Source organism: Pocillopora verrucosa, chromosome 14 (assembly GCF_036669915.1).
Source record: "Pocillopora verrucosa isolate sample1 chromosome 14, ASM3666991v2, whole genome shotgun sequence".
Classification (NCBI taxonomy): domain Eukaryota; kingdom Metazoa; phylum Cnidaria; class Anthozoa; order Scleractinia; family Pocilloporidae; genus Pocillopora; species Pocillopora verrucosa.
Window position 1 is genome coordinate 19,400,489 of NC_089325.1, and position 24,046 is coordinate 19,424,534.

Below are 24,046 nucleotides of genomic sequence, written 5' to 3' on the forward strand. Positions count from 1 at the left end.
ATCTATTTGTTAAATGTACATATTGATAGTATATGGTGTATATACATATATTTATATCAAAGTGAATTCACCAGAACATAACCAAGGGAGCAGCAAACTCAAATTCCATTTCAAAGCACATATTAGTGAAAATTGCTATGCGTGCCTTCATGCGAAAACTTAGCCATCAGGTTTTTAGGACTCTCAACCACCCTCCAACTACAGGGTGTTCACCCACTAGCTGAGCTGTTGTAGGGCATGAACCTAACTGTCAATCTTGTAACAACAGGCATGTTTTTTGGAAATCCAAGCAGATATATATGAATATATACCACAGTGATTTAGTTATAAGGCTCACAGTTTTTGAGTTGAGCAGGAACTGAGCAGGAGTGTTATGGAAGACAGATATTGCATGCAACACATATAGTTAACTGAAAACTTTTCACAATAGAAGAATACATTGCTTGCATCTACCTGTTGATATGCATGGTATCAGAGCTTGTTCATGCTATAAAATTATTTTTCAAAACTTATGAAATCCTATACCTCTAATCAGACTGCAGGGCACAATCTCAAGTAGAAAAAGTGCATGGAAGTCAGATTTTCACAGAATTTCTTTTGACTTGTTCTTCCAAACTTTCAAGAGTATCACAGATGGCTGCTATGGGTTATGAAAAAGGCAGGGAAAAAACATTTCTTCAAGGTCAAGAAAAGATGGAATTTTCACTTTGAGTCAGGGAATTTCCACACTGAAAAAAAGCAAAGGAAAAGTGATATTTTTACTAAATGATTACAATAGATTTTACTCTTTCTTTTTTGTAAAGCTGGTGTCACTCACGCTACTCATGTACATTGTTTACAACAGTTGATAGATTCCTGAACAGCTCATCCTTTCTCTTTGTTATGCAAGTTCGAGTTGGTTGTAAATGAAATTGTACATTTGTTTTTTCTGTTCTTATTGTTTTCTTACATTGTGAATTCTAAGTTACATTTCAAAATCATGAAAGGTGTTGGAAGGGTAGAAGTCGTGTGGAGAGGCTGGCTGTAAGTGGAGGATGGCGGCCATTGTCAGGGTTCGTTTTGAAAGTTTTAATACAGTTGGCCAAGGAAAATTTAGTTTTGTCTGGGAAAATTCAATTAAAAGTCGGGGAATATCAAATTCCTTTGAATTTGGCAACCAGATGTTTGTTTAGCATGGTGCTTACGCAACATATCGCTCAAAATTCAATCAGGGTATTTTCCATATCAGAAAATATGACCACTCAAACCCATAAATAATTTTTGGAATCGCTCGGCATTGCTTAAAAAGGTCATAAATACTCAGTAAGTTTAAATAAGGTTTCCTGTGGGATGATAGAGAAATTTCTGAGTGCTGGGCATTTAGACCATTTGAGACCGTGCCCGGCTGCTTTAAATTAAAGGTCCTTTTAAAACAGTTACGCTGAACCTGTCCGAGGGTTTAAGTTCAACCTTTGCCTAAGAAAAAGAAAGAACCAGCCGGGTTTTCTCGGGTTGACCACCGTTTTGGAAAAAATTGACTGAGCACCTGTGGGGTTGAGGCAAGAGAGGTTCCAGGAGAGGTCTTCAGCAATCTTTGGCACACAACCGATCACGCGATGACTCACGCGATATTCAAGTCAATATGGCGACTAAAGAGCGAGAAGAACTGGGTACGAAGAAGAAAGAGAAAGCGACCAAACTGGCGACTCGGCAGAAAAAAAACTATAAAAAAGTACAAACAAGCAAAACAAAGGAAAGGTAATCTAGTTTTTTGATTTAAGTACAGAGACGTATCTTATTCAAAATTTTAAACTACAATTTAATACGATAATATGATGATAACAATAATATTGCTTTATTTATGTACCGTTATTTCCTGTAGCTCAATAGCGCTTTACAATTATTACGATCAAAAATAAAAAATCGAAATTTTACAATTGCAATATTGGAGCCGGGAGGAGAGATAAAAAACCATCAATAACTGGAGGAGAATTTAACTTTAAAAAACTGTCGCATACTTAACTAATTATAAGATTGATTAAAAATATGTGTCTTTAGAAGGATCTTAAAATTTGATAGTGAGCTGCTCTGTTTAATATTGTTGGGAAGAGCGTTCCATAAGCTAGGTGCCGCGAAAGAGAAACACCTATAGTCATAACTTACTATCTTGACAGATGGTACTTTCAGTAAATTCTTGAGAGATGATCTCAAATTCCATAAGGCTCGAGCAGGTCAGTAACTAAGCTAGGTATTATCAACTAAGTTGATAACGATAATTGGCCACCGTAAAGAGTTTAAAAGCTGACTTTTCGAGCGTTAGCCCCTCGCAGCCAGGAGCTTGGCCGTTAAGCGCTTTGTAAGTTAATAGTAATATCTTTCGATTGATTTAATGGTTAACTGGAAGCCAGTGTAGCTGCTTTAGGACAGGCTCGATGTGATCATCCTTCTTGGTAAGAGTAATAACGTAGGGCGCAGCATTCTGCACATTTTGCAGGCGATCTATCAGAAATTTGGGTAGTCCACACAATAACGAATTTGCATTATCTAGCTTAGATGTAATGAATGCGTTACTAACTTTTCGGTGTCTGTTAGTGATAAACAGTCTCTTCTCTTGCTGGTATTTCTTCGGCAGAAGAAACAGGCCTTACAGGTACTGGTCACATGTTTATCTAGAAGTATGTACTCATCGACAATGACTCTAATATCTCTTGCAGAAGGGGATAGCTTGATCTGTTTACTAGACACATTGAGTGTACTCTATTGATGGGGGTGGACGGTGTCGTGCACTCAAGATCAGTAGCTTTGTCTTTCTTCTGTTCACTTTTCAACACTTCGAATCAAAATCACGCACCGAGTTTACTTTGGCGCGTATCATCGATGCTGAAAATTAGCCCGGTAAAAATGATTCCAAAAACACAGTAACAATCGCCTGTTTTTGTTTGATGAACACGAGGCTTCTGCTTCTGATGGTCAACTCGCCAGCATAGCGGTCACTTGGCTGATATACTTAGTCACCTCTTTTCTTTCAAGAGGTCAATCCAAGATTGATATTCATTTGAAAGAATTAAGTCAATGACCTCTGTGAACAAACAACAAATGCAGCCCTAGTTCTTTTGCTTCAGGGAATGTATTGGTAACGGAAATTCACACCCGTTGTCCAGAGCAAATGTAACAAAGGTTTAGGTTCTTTTCGTGGAAGCCTAAGCTACTGTTTTGCAGGGATAGCCGTTCGAGAGAAGACTGGTCACAAATGAATTGACACTCTGTCATGGCGATATGCATTAATGTGTAGCCCCACGTTGAACACTGAAGTGTCATGGCGCTTTCCTTCAAGGTACCTTAACATAACTTTTAGAGCTTGTGATATATTCAAACTTGTGGATTTGGGTAGTGAAGAAATATTCTCAGCTCTAATTCAGGTGTCTTCAGTTTTCAAATATCTTAGGCTCCGTCTATCGACAAGGTAACGTGGTGTTCAGTGCTGATGGCGATTGTGTAGTGAGTCCAGTGGGTAACAGAGCATCTGTTTTTGACCTTAAAAAGTAAGCTTTAGTATGACTTTTTAAAATCGTAAACATACAAATATTTTGTTTCATCAGTTTTGGCAGTGGTGTATAATTATTCTAATTACTTGCAGTGCCAAAACACTCTAGTTTTGTGATTAAAAAAAACAGTGAATAGGCTCTACTTAACAAATAGAGAAGCCTTGACTGTGCTCTGTCCTGTTGTAAAGCACGCAGGAAGTGGCTAGAGATGTATTCGAGTGTTTTCTCCCCACCTCTTGAGTAGGGAGAAGATTGCATGCACATAAAGATTGCTTGGGATGACAGAGCCATAAAACTTGGCTACAGTGGCTGATGTGGCTTTGTGTTCAATGCATTAGAAAGGAAACCAGAGCAAGCTCTTAGTTGTCCACTCAAAGAGTGGCCAATGTAATTTCTGAGGCTTGCTTCACTGCGAAGAATGAAGGTGGTCATGATGAGCTAACTGCAATGCACCTCAGCATGATTAAAGTCGCTGTGACACTGGCATGATTAGTCTGAGTTTTTAGGTTACTTCCCACCTTAAGAGGCCAAAAAAATTGATTTTTTCAGTCATTTGACTAACTGGCTTCAAACATTCAACCCAATGTTTCTATTAAAAATTTCTGAAATCTTTAAAAGCACCCAAGGTATTTAGAAAACGTAGTTTCAAATGAAAGTTAATAAATTAGGAAGGTGTTATGATCTTGGACATAGGCAAATTCCCTGAGGGAATTTTCATGGCAACCACTCATGATGGGGCTCGTTTTTTATGGTATTTCCATAGTTTGTTTACATTGTGCCCTTTACGAAATTCACATGAGGAAGCTCTTTGCTTATGGGAAGAATTCTGCTCATGGAAAAAATCAAAAAGCAGCAGAAAAAAAAAGAAACGCCCAAAGAAGAAAGAAAGGGTATTATTCTGTCAAGAAAAGAAAGAAATTCCTTTGTCAAAGTGACTTGTACTGCAGAGCTCCATGATGGTGTCCAGATTTTGAACAAAGAAGTCACCATCAAACCAAAACTTGCCATATCTAATGTTAAAAATGAGTATCTAGTACCAGCCTTGATATGAAAACATTAACAAGTTGCCTCGAATCAGAATTATGAAAGCTTTCAGTCAATTTGTTGTCTTGCCCCTTAGCACATTTTGTGGTTTTTCCATTTTGCCTTTGCCTTTGGCAACTTTGCTCATTATTGTGTCTCCTCCTCAATGCCCCTCTGAGAATTTGGAGATTAAAAAATGTGCCTGCCATGGGTTAATTTTCCGGGAAATCTTGATCCATCGTCATTGATGCCAGGAGGTCCCTATTGGGTTATGGTTTCAGGAGGTGAGGGTTGCAGGTTGTTTGTGAACCTTTATGAGCTAAAATCTGCATTTGATTTGGTGAGGAATACAACCACTTTGAGCAAATTTTATGGGGTAAATAGATTTGACTGATTTGTCAATTCTACCCCCATTGAACAATTTTTTCAATTGTCAAAGAACATTCCAGGAATAAATTGACAAAGGAAAGTATGTTGTGAAATTTTGATGATTTATTTTGATATTTGTCCTATGGTGTCCATGTTATCCAATATGGCCCACATATTTTTAGGTACTCCAACTTTAGATGCTGATATCTAGACAAACCAGTCAGAATATCACAAAAAGTCCCTGGACACACTTTCATCAATTGATGCCATGTAAATAAGACGTGCAGGCAATTTTGCTTGTGCTGCAGCATCCAATACCCGATAAATGTCAAAAGAAGAACACTGCGGTCATGTCATTGCCTTACCAGATCCTGACACTTCTGTAAAAGAAAAATTCCGCTTTAATATATGTGTTATCATAATCTGCAATTAATAATCTTTTCTCCTGATGTATGGAGCCAGTTTGGACTATCTTTTCATCATTCCTTTTTTGTGTATGTATTGTGTTTTGAACACGTAGCTTTAAATACTTTAGGAGTGTTAGCTGTGTGTGAGTCTTTATTACCATACATAAGCTTGCGATCTGAAATGAGTGAGAAAACCTTTAAAACTCAGACTGTCCATTTCCTATATAAGATCTAACTAAACTGAAGATAGCAATTAACTTTTTAAGTTGAAGAGGACTCCTAAACAGAGAACTTGCACCTAGCCCATACTGTAGTAGTAAACTGAAGTGTTAAACAAGTAAGTAATATGCAAAAAGAAGATGGCTTTACAGGAAGACTGCAAAAAACTGTTGTGGTGTGAGGAAATGTATACAAATAAAGATGTAACTGACAAAGAAAAACATAACAAAGTACGTACCAAAAAACACGAAAACAAGCAGCTGATAAAAAAGTAATGATATATAAAAGTAAAATTCAACACAATGCAAAAAACAAATAATCAAACGAGTGAATTTTATGATCCTCCATACTTAGTATTCGACAGCTGGACTGGCAATATGTTCAAAGTAGGTGTGCCCCTTTTCAATGGTCATTGGGACCCTTGCCTCAGGCATTTATAGTTCTGTCACTCCTGTTGATGTTGTTTTTGATGTATGTAGCCTTCAGTGAATCACCTCTTTTTACCTGCGGTGGGTAATATTGGCTATCACAATCAATCAATCTTGGTACTACTGCAAAGCAAATGGTTTTCTGGTGTTGTTAGTGTGATACAACTGTCTGAGGTCCGTGTCTTAGCTAGTCAGATCGTCTTTTAAACGCTGATTGATTTGGTCAGGCACATGTTCTCCAGTTTTGCTAATGTTAACCTTGCAGCATGCACAAGAATCTTGTAGTGCTGAGTCAATCTCTTTTTGTTGATGTTGGCTTAGTCTCTGACCTAGTGAAAGCATGTATGCCTTATTACTACAGGCAGGGTTAAATGTTTTTGAATAGCCCCTGTAATATTTAAAGCTGCAGTGGATTTGAACTCAGTGGTGGGCCCAGGGTGCCTGTGTCTTCAGTTATTGTGAAATGCCTAGGTAGTGGATACGGACAGTGGCTATAGTTTCAAAGATTGTGTGATCTTGTTTCCCTATAATTTGCTATCTGCTGATGGGTAAATATCATGTGTGTTTGGTAACTCCCATAAAATATTACATATGACAGTATACAAGATAGATGGCTGAATATATAGATTAATTACATGCAAAAGTGTTGATAGGTACACAATCAAGGCTTTAAGAGGCCCGAGTCTTGTGGAATCGTTAGTAGAAACAGTAGATTTTAGTAAGGTGTTTATGTGTGAGGTTTGTTCCCCTAATTACATATGCAAGGTAAAAGAGGAGATCTTTGTAAAACCTCTCACTCTCCTATCAAAGCAACAGTGATGTTGCCATGCAACAGCAAACTGCTGAAGGCACGTCGTTGAAAATGTGCTACTCCACAATTGCTAGATACAGCCAATCTGAGTGGAGCATGGTGCGTCATATGGAAATATACCAGTAAACCCACCTCAAGAGGACTATCAGTAAGGCAGTAAAGCACTATGATCCATTAAGGGTCTCTCAGTCTCTGCATCTCACAGAAGTTTAGAGAAGTGGGAGAGACCTGACTTAAGCGATTTTTTATATAGTATTTTCTTGATTAAACAGGGCCTCTGATACTTTTAGTGGTTTCCCATGTGCCTTTTTTATTTAGGGTTCGCATTTATCCATGTGTAGCTTTTACTCCACAATCAGGCTGATATGCCTTTTCCACCATTACTTTCAAATAGCCCAGATCATGGACTCTTCCTTTTGAAAACCAGAAGAACATAGCAAGAATTAGTTTGTCCTCCATATGGCAGGACCATTATTGCAGTTGATGAGGGTTTGTACATGTACAATATATAGTAGTATACAGTTCTAAATTATGGCCTTTCCACACAATGTTTTCCCCCCCCCTCCTTCTCCTGTTTTTGATTTAAAATGTAGTACTTTGTTGCTGTTATGAACTAAGTCCTTATCTCAACCGTAAGTTTCATGGTGGTGGTAAATATATCTTGACATGTATAGCTGCTGGTCAGTTAAATGCTCCTTTTGAAAGACTTTTTCCACAAGGCAATTCTCTAATTATAAACCCATTTGAAACATGACATCTGCAAAAGTTGACAATGAAGGTTTTCTATATTTAAGTAACAGATGGACGGTGTCTTCTAGCGAATTTGAAATCAAAGACTGTTCGTCATCGTTGCAAGTTTCAAAAAGCTGTTTTTTTATCTGAAGTTCAGTCCATGTGGAAGGTGGATACTAGGCTTGCAGAGGGAGCTAATGGGGTGTATGTTGGAAACGGAATTATTATTCTGGCATACAAACTATGTGTACTGTATATATTTTTGCACTAGTGGGGTTCTTACTAGCCCTGCAAACTGGCCAAATCCACCAAACCCTAAGAAACCGGCAAGTGGTGTCTAAAGGTATCGGAAATTCTGCCTTCACTGGCGTATTGGACCACGCATGATGTGTTCACAAGTAAAATCATTCATGTAGAATTCCTATCGTAAGTGGTTGTCCTTCTTTTTAAAGATACGACCTTTCTTCCGTTGTAATCATACCCTTGGTTTTCATTTTGTAAATTTAAGGGAAAGTTACTTGAGGAAGCTGTTGATGGTCTTGGTCTCTTCACTTTTTTATTTTTTCATAGAAAATTTTATGACTCTCCCTGACTGTCACAATTCGTTCATAATTGGGTTGACCAATAACACCAAAGTAGTGAATGAATCATATAATTAAATAAAAACATGACTGAAGGCATTTAAGACTCAAGTAGCTCCTATTTTGTGAACCCTCACACTTTTTTGGGTTTGGAGCATGGAGCTGGTCCATGAATTTTTGTGTGGTAAAGTGAAGTGGTACCTGAACTACACTTGAATAATTCAAGATGGATGTGTACAGTTATTGGTTGTTTAGCTCTTAAATAATCTGATTGATATGTCACCCTTCAATCAGTCCATTGCGAAAAGACTAAAAAGGCAACGAAATCTAGTCTTTACAAATTGGTGGTGGATCTTTTTTTTTCTAGGTTTATTGCAGTAACACATGGGAAGCATATCAAAGTGTGGCATTCTCCAGACCAAAGTAAAGAGTTTGCACCCTTCTCTATCCATCAAACCTACACAGGGCTTTATGATGATGCTGTTTGTATTGACTGGGCATCAGGCTCAAGGTACTGTCACTAGTTTCAGGACTATTTGCAAATAATAGTTCTTTTGATGAGGGTATTTATTTATAATTTAAAGACATTCAGGTATTACAATCAGTAAAAGTGCTAACTTTCCTAAGTTATGAAAGAAAAGCAGTTACTTTTGTTCCAAAGAAATGTTACACTTTGATAACTGGAAATGAATTTTGAACAGTGGTGACAGCCAAAAGTCAAAAGTAGTTCAGTAGCTATATTACTGTACATGTGTCAATCACATGGGAGTGTAGTTTTTGGAATTGATCGATACAAATCATGGGGTAGACATTTTCAATTTTCCCTTTTTTTTCTTATTTTCCTTTTTATCTATTTGTTTGTTGTTTATTCACTTGTAGACTTCAGGGGTGAATGTCACAAACATTACTGTTAGACATCACACGGCATTTCATTTGTCAGACTTTATGTTTCATAGCCCCGAACATCTACATATTTAGAGCCAGTCAAAATCTCCTGATGATACTTACTTTTTGGGGTTCCAAATAAGAATTTCAGCTAAAATGCATTAGAAAAGTACTTCTAAAATGACTTTGTTAGTAGACAAAGAAGAAGTTGTTTGTAATTCTTTGTCTATGTTAATTACTGAATTAATTATTGTTTTATGAAGTGTTCAGTCAATTTTTACCATTCTAGGTTCAGGTTCCTGAAGAGTAAATTATTAACTAAAAGCTGTAAAGTTTTTAATTAATTTGCCACAAACAGCCCTTTAATCTGCCTATTTTGGGACACAACAGTTCAGCCTTAACATTTTGAAAGTCTCATTTCATGTCCTAATCCTGATCTATGAGTAAAGGGGTAAGTTTCTAAAGAAACTGTGGTGCTGCATCGGTGGGAGAGTAGAGCAGGTAATTTAGTGTTCACAAATGAGTTGAAAACGTAAATTAGCCACCGTAATGGGTAAAAATGCTGATTTTTCGGGTGTTAGCCCTTTGTCAGAGCAATGAGTAAGCCTAGTACTTACCTTCCACATGGACTGAACTGCAGATCAAAAACAGGCTTTTTAAAATTGCAATGATGAAGAACAGTCTTTGATTACAAATTTGCTAGAAGACACCGTCCATCTATAATGAAATATAGAAACCCTCATTGTCACTTTTGCAGATGTCATGTTTCAAATGGGTTATAATTAGAGCCTTGCCTTGTTAGCCTTTCGTCAGAGCTGAGAAGCGATTGTATCAATTAAGTTCTCATTTTGTTGATAGGTTTTTTGTGGTTGGCAGTAGAGACATGACAGGTCGCATCTTTTCATTATTCCCTGTGAAGAATTTTGTTCCAGTGACCCTGTCAGGACACAGAAATACTGTAATAGGCTGTTATTTTGAGGACAAATCATTAAATGTATCCTTTCTACCTACTCCATCTGCAGAATTTATGTTTGGAAAAATACACAGTAATATACTCTAAAAAGTGCATTAGATGAATGAATTTAAGGTGTTTGGCAATATCCAGTGCCAACCTTTGTGTAGCATGGCCCTGACTTAATCTAAAGGAAACAGACAGTTGAAAATGTAATTTTTTCTTGGGTGTATTTCGCAATTTGCTAGGTGTGCAAAAACTGATGGAGTACCCTTAGAGTTCTTGGCAATAAGTGATTCACAAAAGATGAAATATTCTTTTAGTGATTATCTTTATTTTTATCAAAATTAAAATACTTTTTAAAAAAAATTTGGATGAATAGTGTCATAGGTTTAGCTTTCTCGTAGCATGTTTCACCCACTGGTACCCCCTGTAAATGAAAAGGCTCAAGGGGAATCAGTGGAGGCAAGGAGAAGAATGAAACAAGTTTTGTTGAGAGAGAGGGTGGAGCTTTGTTTGACATGAACAGATTGTCAAGTGTTTATTTGCCCCTTGAGATACTTTCCTGGAGATGCTGAGAGCAAAACCAGAGAAAAACCAGTGGTTTCAAGTGTAAAAGAAATGTTTTGTCTAACCATTTCTCATGCTCAAGCCCTTGTGGTCTTTTTTCTTAAGTTTCCTTATAATTTGTGAAATTCATCGGATGAAACAACAGTGAGGTAGAATAAACTAGAGAAATCCTTTATGGAAATATTCCTGAAAACGTTTTTAAAGATAACTTGTCAAAATCAAGAAACTTGCTTACTTTTGGTTCTGAATACTCTCCATGGCTCTCCATGGCTCTCCATGTGCCTGTGAGTGGTTAAAGTATATTAGGGAATATGACATTTAAAGGTTGGTACTTGACATGATTAAACAAGACATACACAGTGAGTCGTGATGGGGCCCTATTATGTTGGAAGTGCCAGGGAAGCCTCAAGGATTCACAAGTTTCTTCCAGTGAAACAGATTCCAAACAAGGTAACATCTAGTCTATCCCTATTTCTAGATGTTATTAAGCAGTATGGTAATCCTGACACCTTTAAAAGGAAACTTGAGTAACTTTCAGTAAATGTTTTGTTGGGGAAGTCAACCTTAAAAAAGCGCTTGGCTTGGTTTTGAACCATGTTGGGGTCCTGTGGGAATTTGTTGCACTGATTGGTAAATTTGAAACAGCCTGCATGCATCATGCAAAATTCCCTTTTAAAAAAAAGATGTAAACTGCTCAATGAATTTTGGCTTCAGTCCCTTGAAAAGTACTGTAAAGCGCATTAGAACATGTTCATATAGAGAATGCACTATACAAACTCATTATTTTCAGAGATAACAATTAATCTGTTTAATTTTGAATTTTTATCTCGATCCAAAATTAATCACATACACATGAGTGTGGTGATATTTTCACACTTGAAGGTCATAATGACTTTTCATCGTAATGTTTGTTTATCTCATCAGTGTTTTCTTGTCCTATGCAATTCAAATGTTAAGCTATTATAGGGTGCTCTAGTTAGGTGACTAGACTCATATTTTTTTATCAACCATCATATCAATCTAATTAGTGTTTATGATTATATAACTCAGCAGATGATACATAGTTTTCCCTCTGTTTTTGCAGGTGATGAAATTTCTCTTCACTGGAAGAAGAAGGCTAAGTAAGCAAGAACCCACATTAAATAACTATTTCCTCTTTTTTAAGTACAATGCAAATTTGGAGATCAACTGTGTGGCTTTACCCTCACATATTTAGGATCTGTGGTTAGTGGGTTTGTTTGTTAACTTTGTGGGTTCATTTGGTCTCTAAGAAACCTTCAGCCACATGGTCTTAAATAAGGGTGCTAAATTACATGTATTTATTTTTGCTAAGCATAGCTGGCCCCTATCATGAAAGTGATTATTTAAAGGCAGAATTATACTCCTAATTTTGTGTAAATGCCTAATGGGAAAATCGAATGCCTCAGCCAACCTTAAAGGATTGAAAGTAAGCTCAGTGTTCTCTAGGTGAAAAGCAATTTACTGTCATGTAAGTGAATACCAATTTTCTAATCTTGGGCATACAGAGTCATCAGATCCTCCAAAGAGGTCAAAAATCAGTTTTTTTTTTTTCAGGTGTTGTGTTCTCAGTTTTTTTATTGGTTACACTTGAATAGTCTCTGAGAGGCTTGATGGGTAACACGTGAGACAAATTGCTATAGTCTAACATATTGTGGTACAATGTGTGACCATTGTACCGTAAGGGAGTTAACCTCCTGTTTCCCTCTCTCAAATTACTTTTTAGTTTTCTCTGTACTTCCTTTTTCTTCAGAGTGAGTTTTGTGTAGAGTTCAACATTGTATAAAGGGGAGGAGCTGTTTCTAAATTAAATGAGAACTTTTTTAATCAAATGAAAGGACTTTGTCAACAACCTTATTACTATCAAAGTTCCAGATACCTTTGTTATTTATTTCTTGAAACCACACCATTAGAAGGGGTTTAGTTTCTGTGTAGGGAAGAAGTGTTTTAGCAATCATACTCTGCTATTTTGCCTCATACATGCCTTTGAAACCTCTGTTTTCTACTTTTAGATCATATTGAGCAATTTCTTTGCTCCTAGGGAATTAGAATACTATACATGTTTTGTTTATAGATAGGTGGGCTTTCCTTAGTAGGGATGAAATGATAAGCTTAATGTGTAAAATGTACTTCATTGCATTATTTTATTGATTATAGGCACTACTACAATCAAGGCAGCTCTGCTGAACTGACAACAACTGCATTTCACAAGGCCTCCCAGCTCCTAATAACTGGATTTCACACTGGCCTGTTCACACTGCATGAATTACCAGACTTCATTCTTATCCACACCCTAAGGTATCATGTTTCATATATTTAGCTAATGAAATTTGTATGCAGCCAATGAATTTATTTAAAGTCTGGTTCAGTTGTGTTTTATTTTCATAACACATTTGAATTATGAATTAGGCATTAAATAGTGTTTTTTGCAAGTCTGTCTGGAAATTTTCATTGTGAGGTGTTGAGGCTTTAGTAGTTCTGCCACCAGTGTAAGCGTCTTTTACCATCTCTAGATTAACACAGTCATCCTTCCAAGAAAAGATGACTTTTTCAAGGTGGAAAACTTTCCTTAATCATGAAAGTGAGGATTTTCTCTGTTTAATGTGACCAACTTATTTTCACAGCATTTCACAACAGGCTATTGAAACAGTGGCTGTCAATAGTAGTGGTGAATGGCTTGCCTTTGGATGTAGTAACATGGGTCAGTTGTTGGTTTGGGAATGGCAAAGTGAAACATACATACTAAAACAGCAAGGTCACTACCATAATATGAACACCATGTGTTACTCTCAAGATGGACACTTTGTTGCAACTGGAGGTGATGATGGCAAGGTTGGTCCTTTCCTTTTTCAATCATTTTAAATTTATGTAGTACAAGCTGATAATTTAGATTGGCTATCTGTGCTTCTGCCTGGAAGTATAGGGCATCAACCTGAGGGTTCCATTCATAGGCAGTTATATACAGTTGATGATTTTCTCAGGCTTCTGGAGTGTACATGTATGCCCTTCCATTTCCATTTTCTTCACTTAATACTTTTGTCTATATGGCTTTGTTGTGTCCTTTCCCATAGGTCTTCATTTGGAATGACCTCTGGCCATTGAATTTTCAGAATCTTTCATAAACACTTATCAGATACTTATCTGAAATTTCTTGGTCAGTAGTTTTGCCTGTCTCCACTTGTCCAAGCATTGTAAAGGACAGGTCTTTATTGAAAATACTGAGCTTTGTTCAAAATCTGATGACTTGCACAAGCAATGTGAATTGCAGTTGTGCTCTCCTTCTTTTGATGGATGTGTCCTTGTCAGTTCCATCAGTTTCTCAGATGACAGCCCCAAATATGTGAACTTGAACCGTCTGTCAACAGCTTTCCCATGATGTTCCAAAGATTCCTGTTGTCTTGCACCCAGTTCCATCTCCATTTTATTCTGGGTGTTGATTTTGAGCCCCACCTGTTCTCCAATCTTCTGTAAACTTTCTTTTTTCACTTTAGAGCATTCTGCTGGTGTGTTAGCAAGGATAATTGGTAGAATCCTAGTCTTCCAGGGGTTGGATCAATGTCCACTGGAGTTCCTTTATTTTGAATTCATAACACCTCTTTACTGTCCAGTGGTTTGATTGAGTACTTGTGGACCTGGTATCATGAAACGCTAAGAAAATCAAATCACATGAAATTTATTTGTCACTGTTTCTTTTGCTATCAGGCTAGGCTGTCTGTAAGTTTGTTCTTACTTCTCTTAACTGGCTCTCAGCTAGAGGCATATTCAGACCCCCGCTTTATGTCAGATCATGTCTCCGGCCTGTAAACAGTGGTAGTGTTTCCATAGGTTTTTAATCATTTGTTTGTTTCCAATTTTAGGTTAAATTGTGGAACATGATGTCAGGTTTCTGTTTTGTAACATTTAACGAACACAGCTGTGCTGTTACGGGTGTTGTATTTACACCTAGTAGTCAAGTACTGTTTAGTTGCTCCTTGGATGGTACTGTCAGAGCATTTGATCTCCATAGGTACACTTTAAATCACTCGTTATGATAATTTTTTTGGACATAATTTGTTAAAAGTTAAATGCAAGGGAAATACATGTTTAAGATGTGTATACATTTACATTGTAAAATATGATTGTATAATTCATCAGTAATTGTACACCAGAGATGTCAGTTTCACAGGGTTGTAAGCTGGAAAAGCAACTTCCCTCTCAACCAGGCCTGATAATGCCAGGTTCCCTCCACATTCATGATATGATTCTGACCCCTCCTCCTCTTTAATCTTTAGAGGTACATACAAGAGTTTATTTTACCTTTTTTGTCCTGTCTCATTGATGACATGGTTACCTTCTCAGCCATCAATAGTTCCTTTGTTATTTGTACTGTCACTTTCAAACAAAATCAAATGTTTCTAATCACAGTGACTTTTTCTTTCACTAAAGCTAACTATACATCCCCCTTTATTTATGAAGAGGCTACAACAATTTGGTGTTGAATCAAACAAATGTATAATATACAATTGATCTTAGGAAGACAACCAAGTTATGTAATCTAGTAAATTATGAAGGGTTGACCACACATACACATTCATTGCCAAATTGTTAACTCATTTCCTTCTTCCTCTGGCGTTGTTTCTCTTAACTCTCCACTGGTGTTTGAAAACATTTAGATTTTAATGCAATTCTGTCTACCGTCCAGACTTAAACACCTACAAATGCAGATGGAAGGAAATGAACATTGCCTTTTTTTTCATTGTCAAAATTAAGCCTCATTTTCATTTGTCTACACAAGAAATGGTACCAACATTGATATTTTCCAGAACAGTAAATTTTTTTGAAAGGAACTATTTTCATGGGCCTTTTCAGGCATTTCATTGTGGATGATAAGCAATGTAAATAAATAAAAAAGCGAGTATTTTCAAAAAAAATGCACGAGTGTGGATGTGGCTCAACACCTAATTTGATGAATGTGTTGGAAAATTACAACGAGATTTTTTCTAAGAGAGGAAACATTCATTTTTCCTTCCAGATACCGAAACTTCCGTACATTTACTTCACCCCAAGCAGTTCAATTTTCATGTGTGACTGTTGACAGTAGTGGGGAAGTTGTCTGTGCTGGATCTCTTGACACATTTGAGATTTTTGTTTGGAGTGTTAAGACTGCACGTCTTACTGAGGTATGTTACTGGCTAATCAATGTACAAATGATATAAGTTAAGAGGTCTGATGTCATTAAAAATGAGCATACTATTAGATATTATGATTTTGAGTCCTATTTTAAAAGACATGATGTGTTTGTTGTTTTCCACACTCTGAATAGGAATTACATGCACTCTGAATTGATCGAACTTACTTTCACAAGGCTGGAGGTTTGAAACTTAACATGGTATTTGACATGAGGACACATCTCTAAATTGAAGTGGTAGAAAAGTGAAATGTTGCAAGTGTTTTAGTTCTCTGTGTTTCCTCTTAAATGTAGTCATGTTTAACAATGTAAATTGGTTATACCTTGAAAGGTGCTTTCTGGACATGAGGGACCTATTTCTGGACTAGTATTCAGCCCATTGCAACCACTACTTATATCAGGATCCTGGGACAAAACCGTTAGGCTCTGGAATATGTTTGATAGTAAACTTTCATGGGAAACCCTTAGTGTGGAATCTGATGGTTAGTAATAAATTAGTAAGTACTAAAAAACTATGATTTTCACAGATTTACGTGTGTGTTAGTTGTTGGGCAATTTAGAGTCACTGTAACAAGTATTCAAACCATATTTACCTGACATGATTAGAAAACTCCACCTTAGGTTACTTAAACAAATCAGGGCAAAAGAATTAATGTAGTTATCCAAAGAAGAAGTTCTATGTGAATCATCTTCTAGAAAAACTGTGGAAAAGAAGAGTTTTCCAATCAACTATACATCATGCAAAAGAATGCTTCAATTTTTACAGAGGAAAGAGTTTTTTTTTCACTTCTAGTCAGTGTTGGGCTTATAATTAGGAGCTGTCTATTTGGTCTTGTAAACAGTTTCATCAGTGTGTGTGAGTCCTGATGGCACTCAGGTGGCTGTTGCATCGTTGGATTGCCGCATCACATTTTTTGACATAAGAGCGGGAGTTGAAGTAGGAACAGTAGAAGGGCGTAGGGACCTTGCCCTCGGAAGAAAACCTTCAGATAAGATTACAGCAAAATCAATGGCCTCTTCAAAGTAATAAGCATTGAACAGTTTGTATTATTTTTTATTCCAGACTGTGTGTGTTTTGTCTTGTAATGATTCTGCAAAAGGTTGAAATCTCAGTGAAGCAGGTTTTCAGTGGCTGAAGTCTCTTTGAATATCAGTGTTAATCAAGAGTTAAACCAGGGAGAATGAATATTGCCAGAATAGAAGACATTAAAGAAAAAAACAATAGCAATTGCAAAATGTGATTGAATCTTTGGGACCTGCTTCAACTCAGTTGATAAATTATTATAAGTAATTTTGAGTGCAATTAGGTGTTAATAAGCATAAGTAAGTTTTTCAAAGACAACAAAATTGCATGAGCCCGGAGGGTGAGTGAAATTATTGCACCAAATTGCAAGATAAATCATGTTATTATTTGCTAATAATGTACAAGAAAAACACATTACAGCAAGGCAAGACAGACAAAATTTTGAAGGCATGTGCATGCTATTTATAATTTGCACGTGTTACAACTTTGCACTTGTGTTACATGAGAATGCACTTGTTTTCAGCCAATAAGAAGCATATGATTTTTTCATTTACATTATTATAGATAAAACCACTCCAGTATGTAATATAAGCATAAAAAAATTGGTGCCAAAATTTTTGTTTTGTGGAAAGTTTGTCTGTAAAAAGAAATCAAATAGCTGCCTGAAAAGAAAATGGTGGGGAATTCACAACACCAAGCAGTGTTCTTAAAAATATTAACTTCAGTGTTAAAACAAGAAAACTATGACTTGGATTGATTAGAAACTTCATGTTGATGTGCTTGCATACACAGCTTAAGCATAGAATGCATAGAATAATGTAGTCAGTAGAATAGTTATGCTTAAGAATATAGAGGCATTAGCATCTGGGAGATGTAAGTTTTAAACCACACAGTATGATGAAGTCATTTGTGAAGTTGAGCAGCATTTTAATCAGTAATTTCATGGCCATTCACACTAGATACTTTACCAGTTTAAGCTACAGTGCTGATGGAAAATGTGTCCTAGCGGGTGGCAGATCTAAGCGTGTCTGTCTATATCATGTCAGTCAAAAGGTTAGTACATGACTTGTATAGCTTTTCCTTGATGATCATTGCTTTAATTTGCCTTTCACATATTTTGACATCTTTGAAAATAATTTTTCATATTTTGGTTTGCTATTTACATAGCTGTTTTAAATGAATTGTTAATAGTTTGGTCAATTAGAGATTATTCTTCAGCTCAGGCTCACTGACACATTTCTATTTTTTAGAGTTAGAGAAAAAATCTCATTGAGCATCACTTTCAAAAACTATGCAAATTAAGACAGATTCTTTTTTGAACAAATTTATCAGAGCTGTATTAATGATAATTACGCCATAAAGAGACTTCTGGTAAAGTAGTTTCCATTCTAGCAAACCTTTTTCAAAAAATTAATGTATAGCTACATGTATGTTGAAAGTGAAGAAATTTTGGTCATTTGTAAACAGGATTGTGACACTTGATCAACTTTACTAGAATATGGGGATGGTTCTGGGTCATCATAAATGACTTCACCTTTTTATTCAGTTTGAAGGATTAAACACTTTAAGGGTGAAACATTTACAATTTCATACTTTACTTTGTAACAGATGTTGATAAAACAATTTGACATATCTGGGAACCTCTCTTTGGATGGCATGAAGGTAAAAACTAAACCATGTTAGATTAAGAGCCATGTTATTCTCTAGCTATGCAGAGGTTTTTATTAGGTTTTAGAGCTGGGCCAGGTATCTGTATTTGGCACTCAGGCACAGCTTACCCATGGCTTGAACAGCCTTGCCCCTGCTAAGTGGTGTGCAGGTGTGATTCTCTTTCACTGCTCCACCCCCCACATGTTGAAGTTGAGTCTAACATTCTTCATTTTTCAAGGATTTCTCATTTCTCTAGATGATTGAATCATGATTTTAGGCATCAACCAAAAGAAAAATTCGTTTTCTAATGAATATTCATATATTTTTTTACGAAATCTTTTTAGTTCATGTATATTTTATTTTTGAGAGAATTCCTGGGAAAAACATGGGATAGTTCCTTAATAGTTTATGTGGTTGCCAACTTTTAAGAAGCCAGTAGTCATTGTGCTATAGGGCTTTTATATAAGTATTTTAACTTGTGAGTCTGTGACTTTTCAGAATGTTTCATATTCCTGCTCGGTGCTTTTAGCTGAGGTGAATGAAAATGGAGATTGCTTAAAACAATAGGGTAAAAGACAACGTGGAAAAAGTATTTTCCCGTCCCTAATACCTCTTACTCAGACCTCTGATCAGTTGAGCTGCTCTTGAGGTGACCAATTCTTTTAATGCTCTTTTAAGGACAGAGCCTAAAATTGGCGTCCAAAATCATTTAGAAATATGCACAAGGCTAGAAACAAGTGGTGTAAAGCTTACTTCCAGTAAGCAAGCAAGTACATTTTTGGGGTATTATGAAATCAATTTTGGCACAAAGTCTGAAATTTTGAGGCGTGAAGCATTCATTGATTAGGGAGTAAATGGGCTGAACTTTGCCTCTACTGTTCTTGTAGTTAAAAGCATTGAAATGTCACAAGTTTGTCATAAATAAAATGAATATTACTCTCTCCTACAATCAACATGAGTTTGTTGGAGATATCAAATCGGATTTGCTGCATGTCTGTCTTTTCAGGAGTTTCTCCATGGTGGTAACATGACGGAAGCAGGACCCATAGGCCTAATTGATGATAAAAGTGATAATGATCTAACCCCAACTCTTCCGGGTGTTTTGAAAGGTAACTTTTCTAAATGCGTAAGACCAGTAGTAGTTCATGCCACGACCATCATCTCCATGTGGGTTTCAGGCAATTTGTTTTTCGTTATCCATACCGATGATGCACATGACTAATAAGGAACACGAGGTCCTTTGATTTCTTGGGATATCAAATTCAGATGTCAATGCAGTTTAAACATAAGTTAGCGCGGAATCAGATGAACTCCTGGGAAGTCTGAATGCCTTGTTTTCCCCATATGTCAAATCAGACAACAATATCCTAATTCAGAATTTTTATATGAACATGGTTTACATTCAGCTTTTTAAATGAACATACGGGCCTACAATTAACTTTCTTCTAACGTTATTGAGTCGTAGCTCTCAAAGTTTACTGTCGATCAAAAGTTGATAGTGATGAACAACCGTAGCAAAGTTTGAAAAGATGGTGTTTTGAGTTCTAGCCCTGTATCGCTGAAAAGCTAAGGATTGAGGGGTAGGGCCTCGGGAATAGGAACTATAAACAAAAACTCTTATTATGTCAACCAGGCGAAAGAAGTATTATCTTTTGTACTACAATCTTCAACCGATAACCAAAACACAGAAATCGTATCTCAAAGATACACTGACAGACAAGCCTAATCAATTCATAGAAAGGACTTAGGCCCCACAAAGTGCAATTTCAGTATCTATGGATCTAACCAGCCTGTACACGAATATACTCTGAAGGAGGAAGGAATAGAAACCATACGCGGATTTTACGAGGCCTTTTACAAGGGAGAAACCTCAATGTCAAAAACAAGCTTCGAAGAGAACATCAGACACTCCAAGTTGCAATCACCCGAAAGAGGCTATCCCTATGACCTAGTTGAAAGAATCCTCACAGAGGTTGATTTCACTAACAGGAAAACAACACTTCAGGAGAAAAACAAAGCGCGACTAACCACATTGCATTTTGTTGCACAATTTAACCCACCCACCAACACACTTATCTACACACTACGTATAATCTGTGTTATTTGAATGCAAAAATATGGTATTGTAAACGCTATTTCAAGGACATAGCTTCCTAATACATACCTGAAACGATGGTAAATAATTGTGACTTTTCTTTTCTAATTAATGTTCTGCTGGAGTAACGCCTCAGCAGTAAGGCCTCGGAATTTACATCAAGAACTTGGTGTTTCACGCTACATACTTGTTGAAGAGTTTTCAATAAAGTTTCTGTCTTATTTTCAGGTGATATGAGCTCTCGCAGGTTTCAGCCAGAGGTCAGAGTGAACTCACTGCAGTTTTCACCCACAGGTACTGTACCTGCACATGTTGTTTTTTGGTATGCCTTTTACGTAGGAATCGTGTTTGTAATCTGATTTGCATAACCTGTCAGCGACAATTTAAGTCATTGTGCAGAGTTAACATGACTGCATGTTGATCAGTATTTATTTTAGAGTTACATTCCGTAGACTAAAAAGCAGAGCTGAATGGTACCAAATACTCAACTCCAAAATGTAAATCTACTAATGTGGCAGAGAAAAGACACTGTTAGATACCATGCCGAACATTGTCAGCAAGAATAATACCAAAGGCATGCATCGAGCAGTAACAAAATTGCTTTGTGTGAGCCTGGACAGGGCAATCACTGTGGGATGCAGGGGAAGAAAAGTAACGTAGTTACCTTATCAGTCAGCCTTTTGAAATAAACAAATGATTATAAAAATCACATCAATATGACCACCATTGTGATGATGTGATATGAATAGGATGATCATATTAACGAGTTTTAATTATATTTAGGTAATGCTTTGACGAAAAATCCAAACCTTGATATCTATAAACTTGGCAAAATTTTGTTTCACTTGAACAGCAAGTGGCCAAAAAATATTTGTAGTCTGTCAGCAACACAAATGGGTTGAAAACACCCTTTCATTTCTACCAAATTACCAAACTGTAGTCTCCATTCTTGCTGTACCACAAACTTAACTTTGCTCTCTCACAACGTTACTTCACACCTTTTTTCCCAAATGCACCTGTTTTACGGCCCAACTTATCATAACCGTTGATTTGTTTATCAAGACTTACTGAATTTTATGCTTCCACCATATTTTCTCTGTTTGCAATGAAGGCCAGTCGTGGGCTGCAGCTAGTTCTGAAGGGCTAGTGGTATATTCTCTAGAATCTCATGATGTGTTTGATCCATTTCAACTCGAATGCAATGTCACCTCCGAGAGGATCTGTCAAGCTAGTAGTAACAAAGAACATACAAAGGCCTTAATATTGAGCCTGAGACTGAATGAACCAGAACTCATTTGTCAAGTTATGGAGGCAGTTGAACCTTGTGACAGTAAGTTTTAATGATTTCAATATGGTGTCATTCTTATCCCCCATAAGGTTGATGAAAAAAGAATAACTAGATAGCATTGATTAGAAATTCTCAAGACAAGAAAGTTTGTTAAGATTTACTTTGTGGTTTCTTAACGTTAGTTGCACCCTGTGAGTTCTTTAGTATTACTAGTAGGAACGTGTTGATGACAACTTTGTTTATTTTAATAAAATATGTGCTTATTGTTCATCGTGGTGTAAGATAGGAGATGAACTTTGTTCGTTTGTCTCACGATAGAGTCACTTATGATGTAGATCGCGACGTTTCAACCGCAATACAGCTAGTCTTCATCAGGCTGTGTTGCAGTCGAAACGTCGCGATCTACATCATAAGTGACTATCGTGAGACAAACGAACAAAATTCATCTCCTAACTTCGTTTATCTTTGTTCAACATATAGTTCCACTGGTAACACATTCCCTAAAGGAGCCCTTTATCGAACGACTGATGCAGTTTATTGTTTTGCAATTGGAGGAGTCGCGCCACCTTCACTTCTATCTTTTATGGTGTCATTATATGTTAACTGTACACGGGCAACAACTGAAATCACAGGCTAGTGGACAATCTGTTTTGTTGCGCAGCCTACAAAAGAGTCTCGTGAGACAACAACAAGACCTTAACAGGATGTAAGTATCTTAAGCTCTCCTACTTAACCCGAGAATTGCAAAGGCTTTTCTTTTCTTTATTCACATACTTATGAGTTAACCGTGATGCTTGCTCTATCACTTTGTAGTTTTAGGAAAAATTATAATTTGTTCACATTCGTTGTTCATAACATTTTTAGCGTACTGAATCGCTTTGATAGTTGGGATATAGAGACAGTCGTAATCTTCTGTTGTTCTTTTATTCTTTCTTTTAACACTTAGTTGGGGTTTTAAGACCAGTTTAACAAGAGTATCACCGATAGCAACCAACCCTTTATAAGGCCAACCTCTGGGCTGCCTCCCGGTCCTACCATTGACGTAGAATTAACGTTAAAATTTAACATCAAGCACAAAAAACGCATTTTCAATCATAATTGAATTTTAAATTTATAGCGTTTTTTTTACCTTGTCCGGTGAATAGAAATGCAAAACAAAGGAAAAAAAAAAGACTCTTTTAAAGAAAATGCGAAGAAAATGCGAAGTTCCAGTCCAGTCTTTGCAAAGTTTTTGTGCATGTGTGTGTCTTCCATTACTTCACATATTTTACTCTTAAGTCTCTACTCATTTATAAAATGTTTCGATGAGATGTCTCATAGAGATGTCCGATTTTCTCTTGCAGATCATCCAGTAACACTTACGCCCTCAGCTACATAAAAGCCTTTGGCGACATGCTAAAGTCTGATAATACCATTGATCGAACCCTGGAAGTACCTTCGATCCTTGTGGGTAAAGAAGAGAAGAGACTGAACGAGAATGATGTTCATCAATCCTTCAAACACAAACCATCTTAAAATAATAAAAAGCACACACCTTAATTGCCTTTTTTTGTTTGTTTTTTTGTTACTGTTCATTTTTTGTTTTCCTCGTTTGTTTGTGTTTTTTTGTTGTCGTTGTTCTTGTGTGTGTCGGCGATGCTGAACAATAGAGCATCAGATAATGTATTTTATTTGCTTTGATTTCATTCATCGGTTGGTTTTTCCAAAACTTTTTAAGTCAGAAGTACTACCTTTGGATAACGGCTCGGAGTCTTACCTCAAAAGACTATCGGTTACCTTACGAAGGTCACTTAAACTCTGATTTTTAAACCTTAGATTGAATACCTGCAACCAGAGAAATTCGTTCAGTGTTATCGACCTTGATTCTCATGTTCTTAGATTCGTGTACTCATTTCTAGGAAGTATTAAAGGAATCTCTCAATTGATGTAAACTCTATAGGGTCCAATAGTACCAGCCGGCTTCCATGTGGAATATTTTCCGTTACTAGAGTCTCCGTAAAATTATAAAATCACTCTCAATAACCATTCTTTGAAACCAGTACTGATCTTTCCGTTATCGATCGAAAGCTGTCCACCAATAAATGCTGCGACGTCACTCTTATATCGCTTTGGCGATATCGCACTTGAAAATTCATTAGCTTTTATCTTGTGTTTTTATCGAGAAAATACTTATAGCTGACAGGCGGTTTCTGGTTCTTGTTCTTCTCTTTCCTTCGTCTGAACATCCAGGCTTGAGGTTTTCTGCACTTTTTGGGCTTAATCCACTCTAGCTTTTGCTCAAAAACCAGAAAGATAGTTTAAAA

General features: G+C 36.7%; 1 protein-coding gene across 1 annotated transcript; it reads left to right on the top strand.

The window, feature by feature from the left end:
• The first annotated feature begins 1,953 nt into the window (after positions 1–1,953).
• On the top strand, positions 1,954–23,288 carry LOC131793318 (periodic tryptophan protein 2 homolog). Its single transcript, XM_066161144.1, is given in 24 exon segments — positions 1,954–3,313; positions 3,409–3,521; position 3,744; positions 7,176–7,238; positions 7,240–7,270; positions 7,582–7,652; positions 7,654–7,682; positions 8,462–8,605; positions 9,838–9,973; positions 10,852–10,951; positions 11,586–11,622; positions 12,677–12,817; positions 13,144–13,351; positions 14,377–14,525; positions 15,531–15,678; positions 16,018–16,168; positions 16,529–16,709; positions 17,670–17,763; positions 18,319–18,372; positions 19,367–19,469; positions 20,684–20,749; positions 21,567–21,785; positions 22,224–22,449; positions 23,087–23,288. Coding segments are annotated over 24 exon segments (2,655 nt in total). The 5' UTR covers positions 1,954–3,295; the 3' UTR covers positions 23,259–23,288.
• The last annotated feature ends 758 nt before the right edge of the window (positions 23,289–24,046 follow it).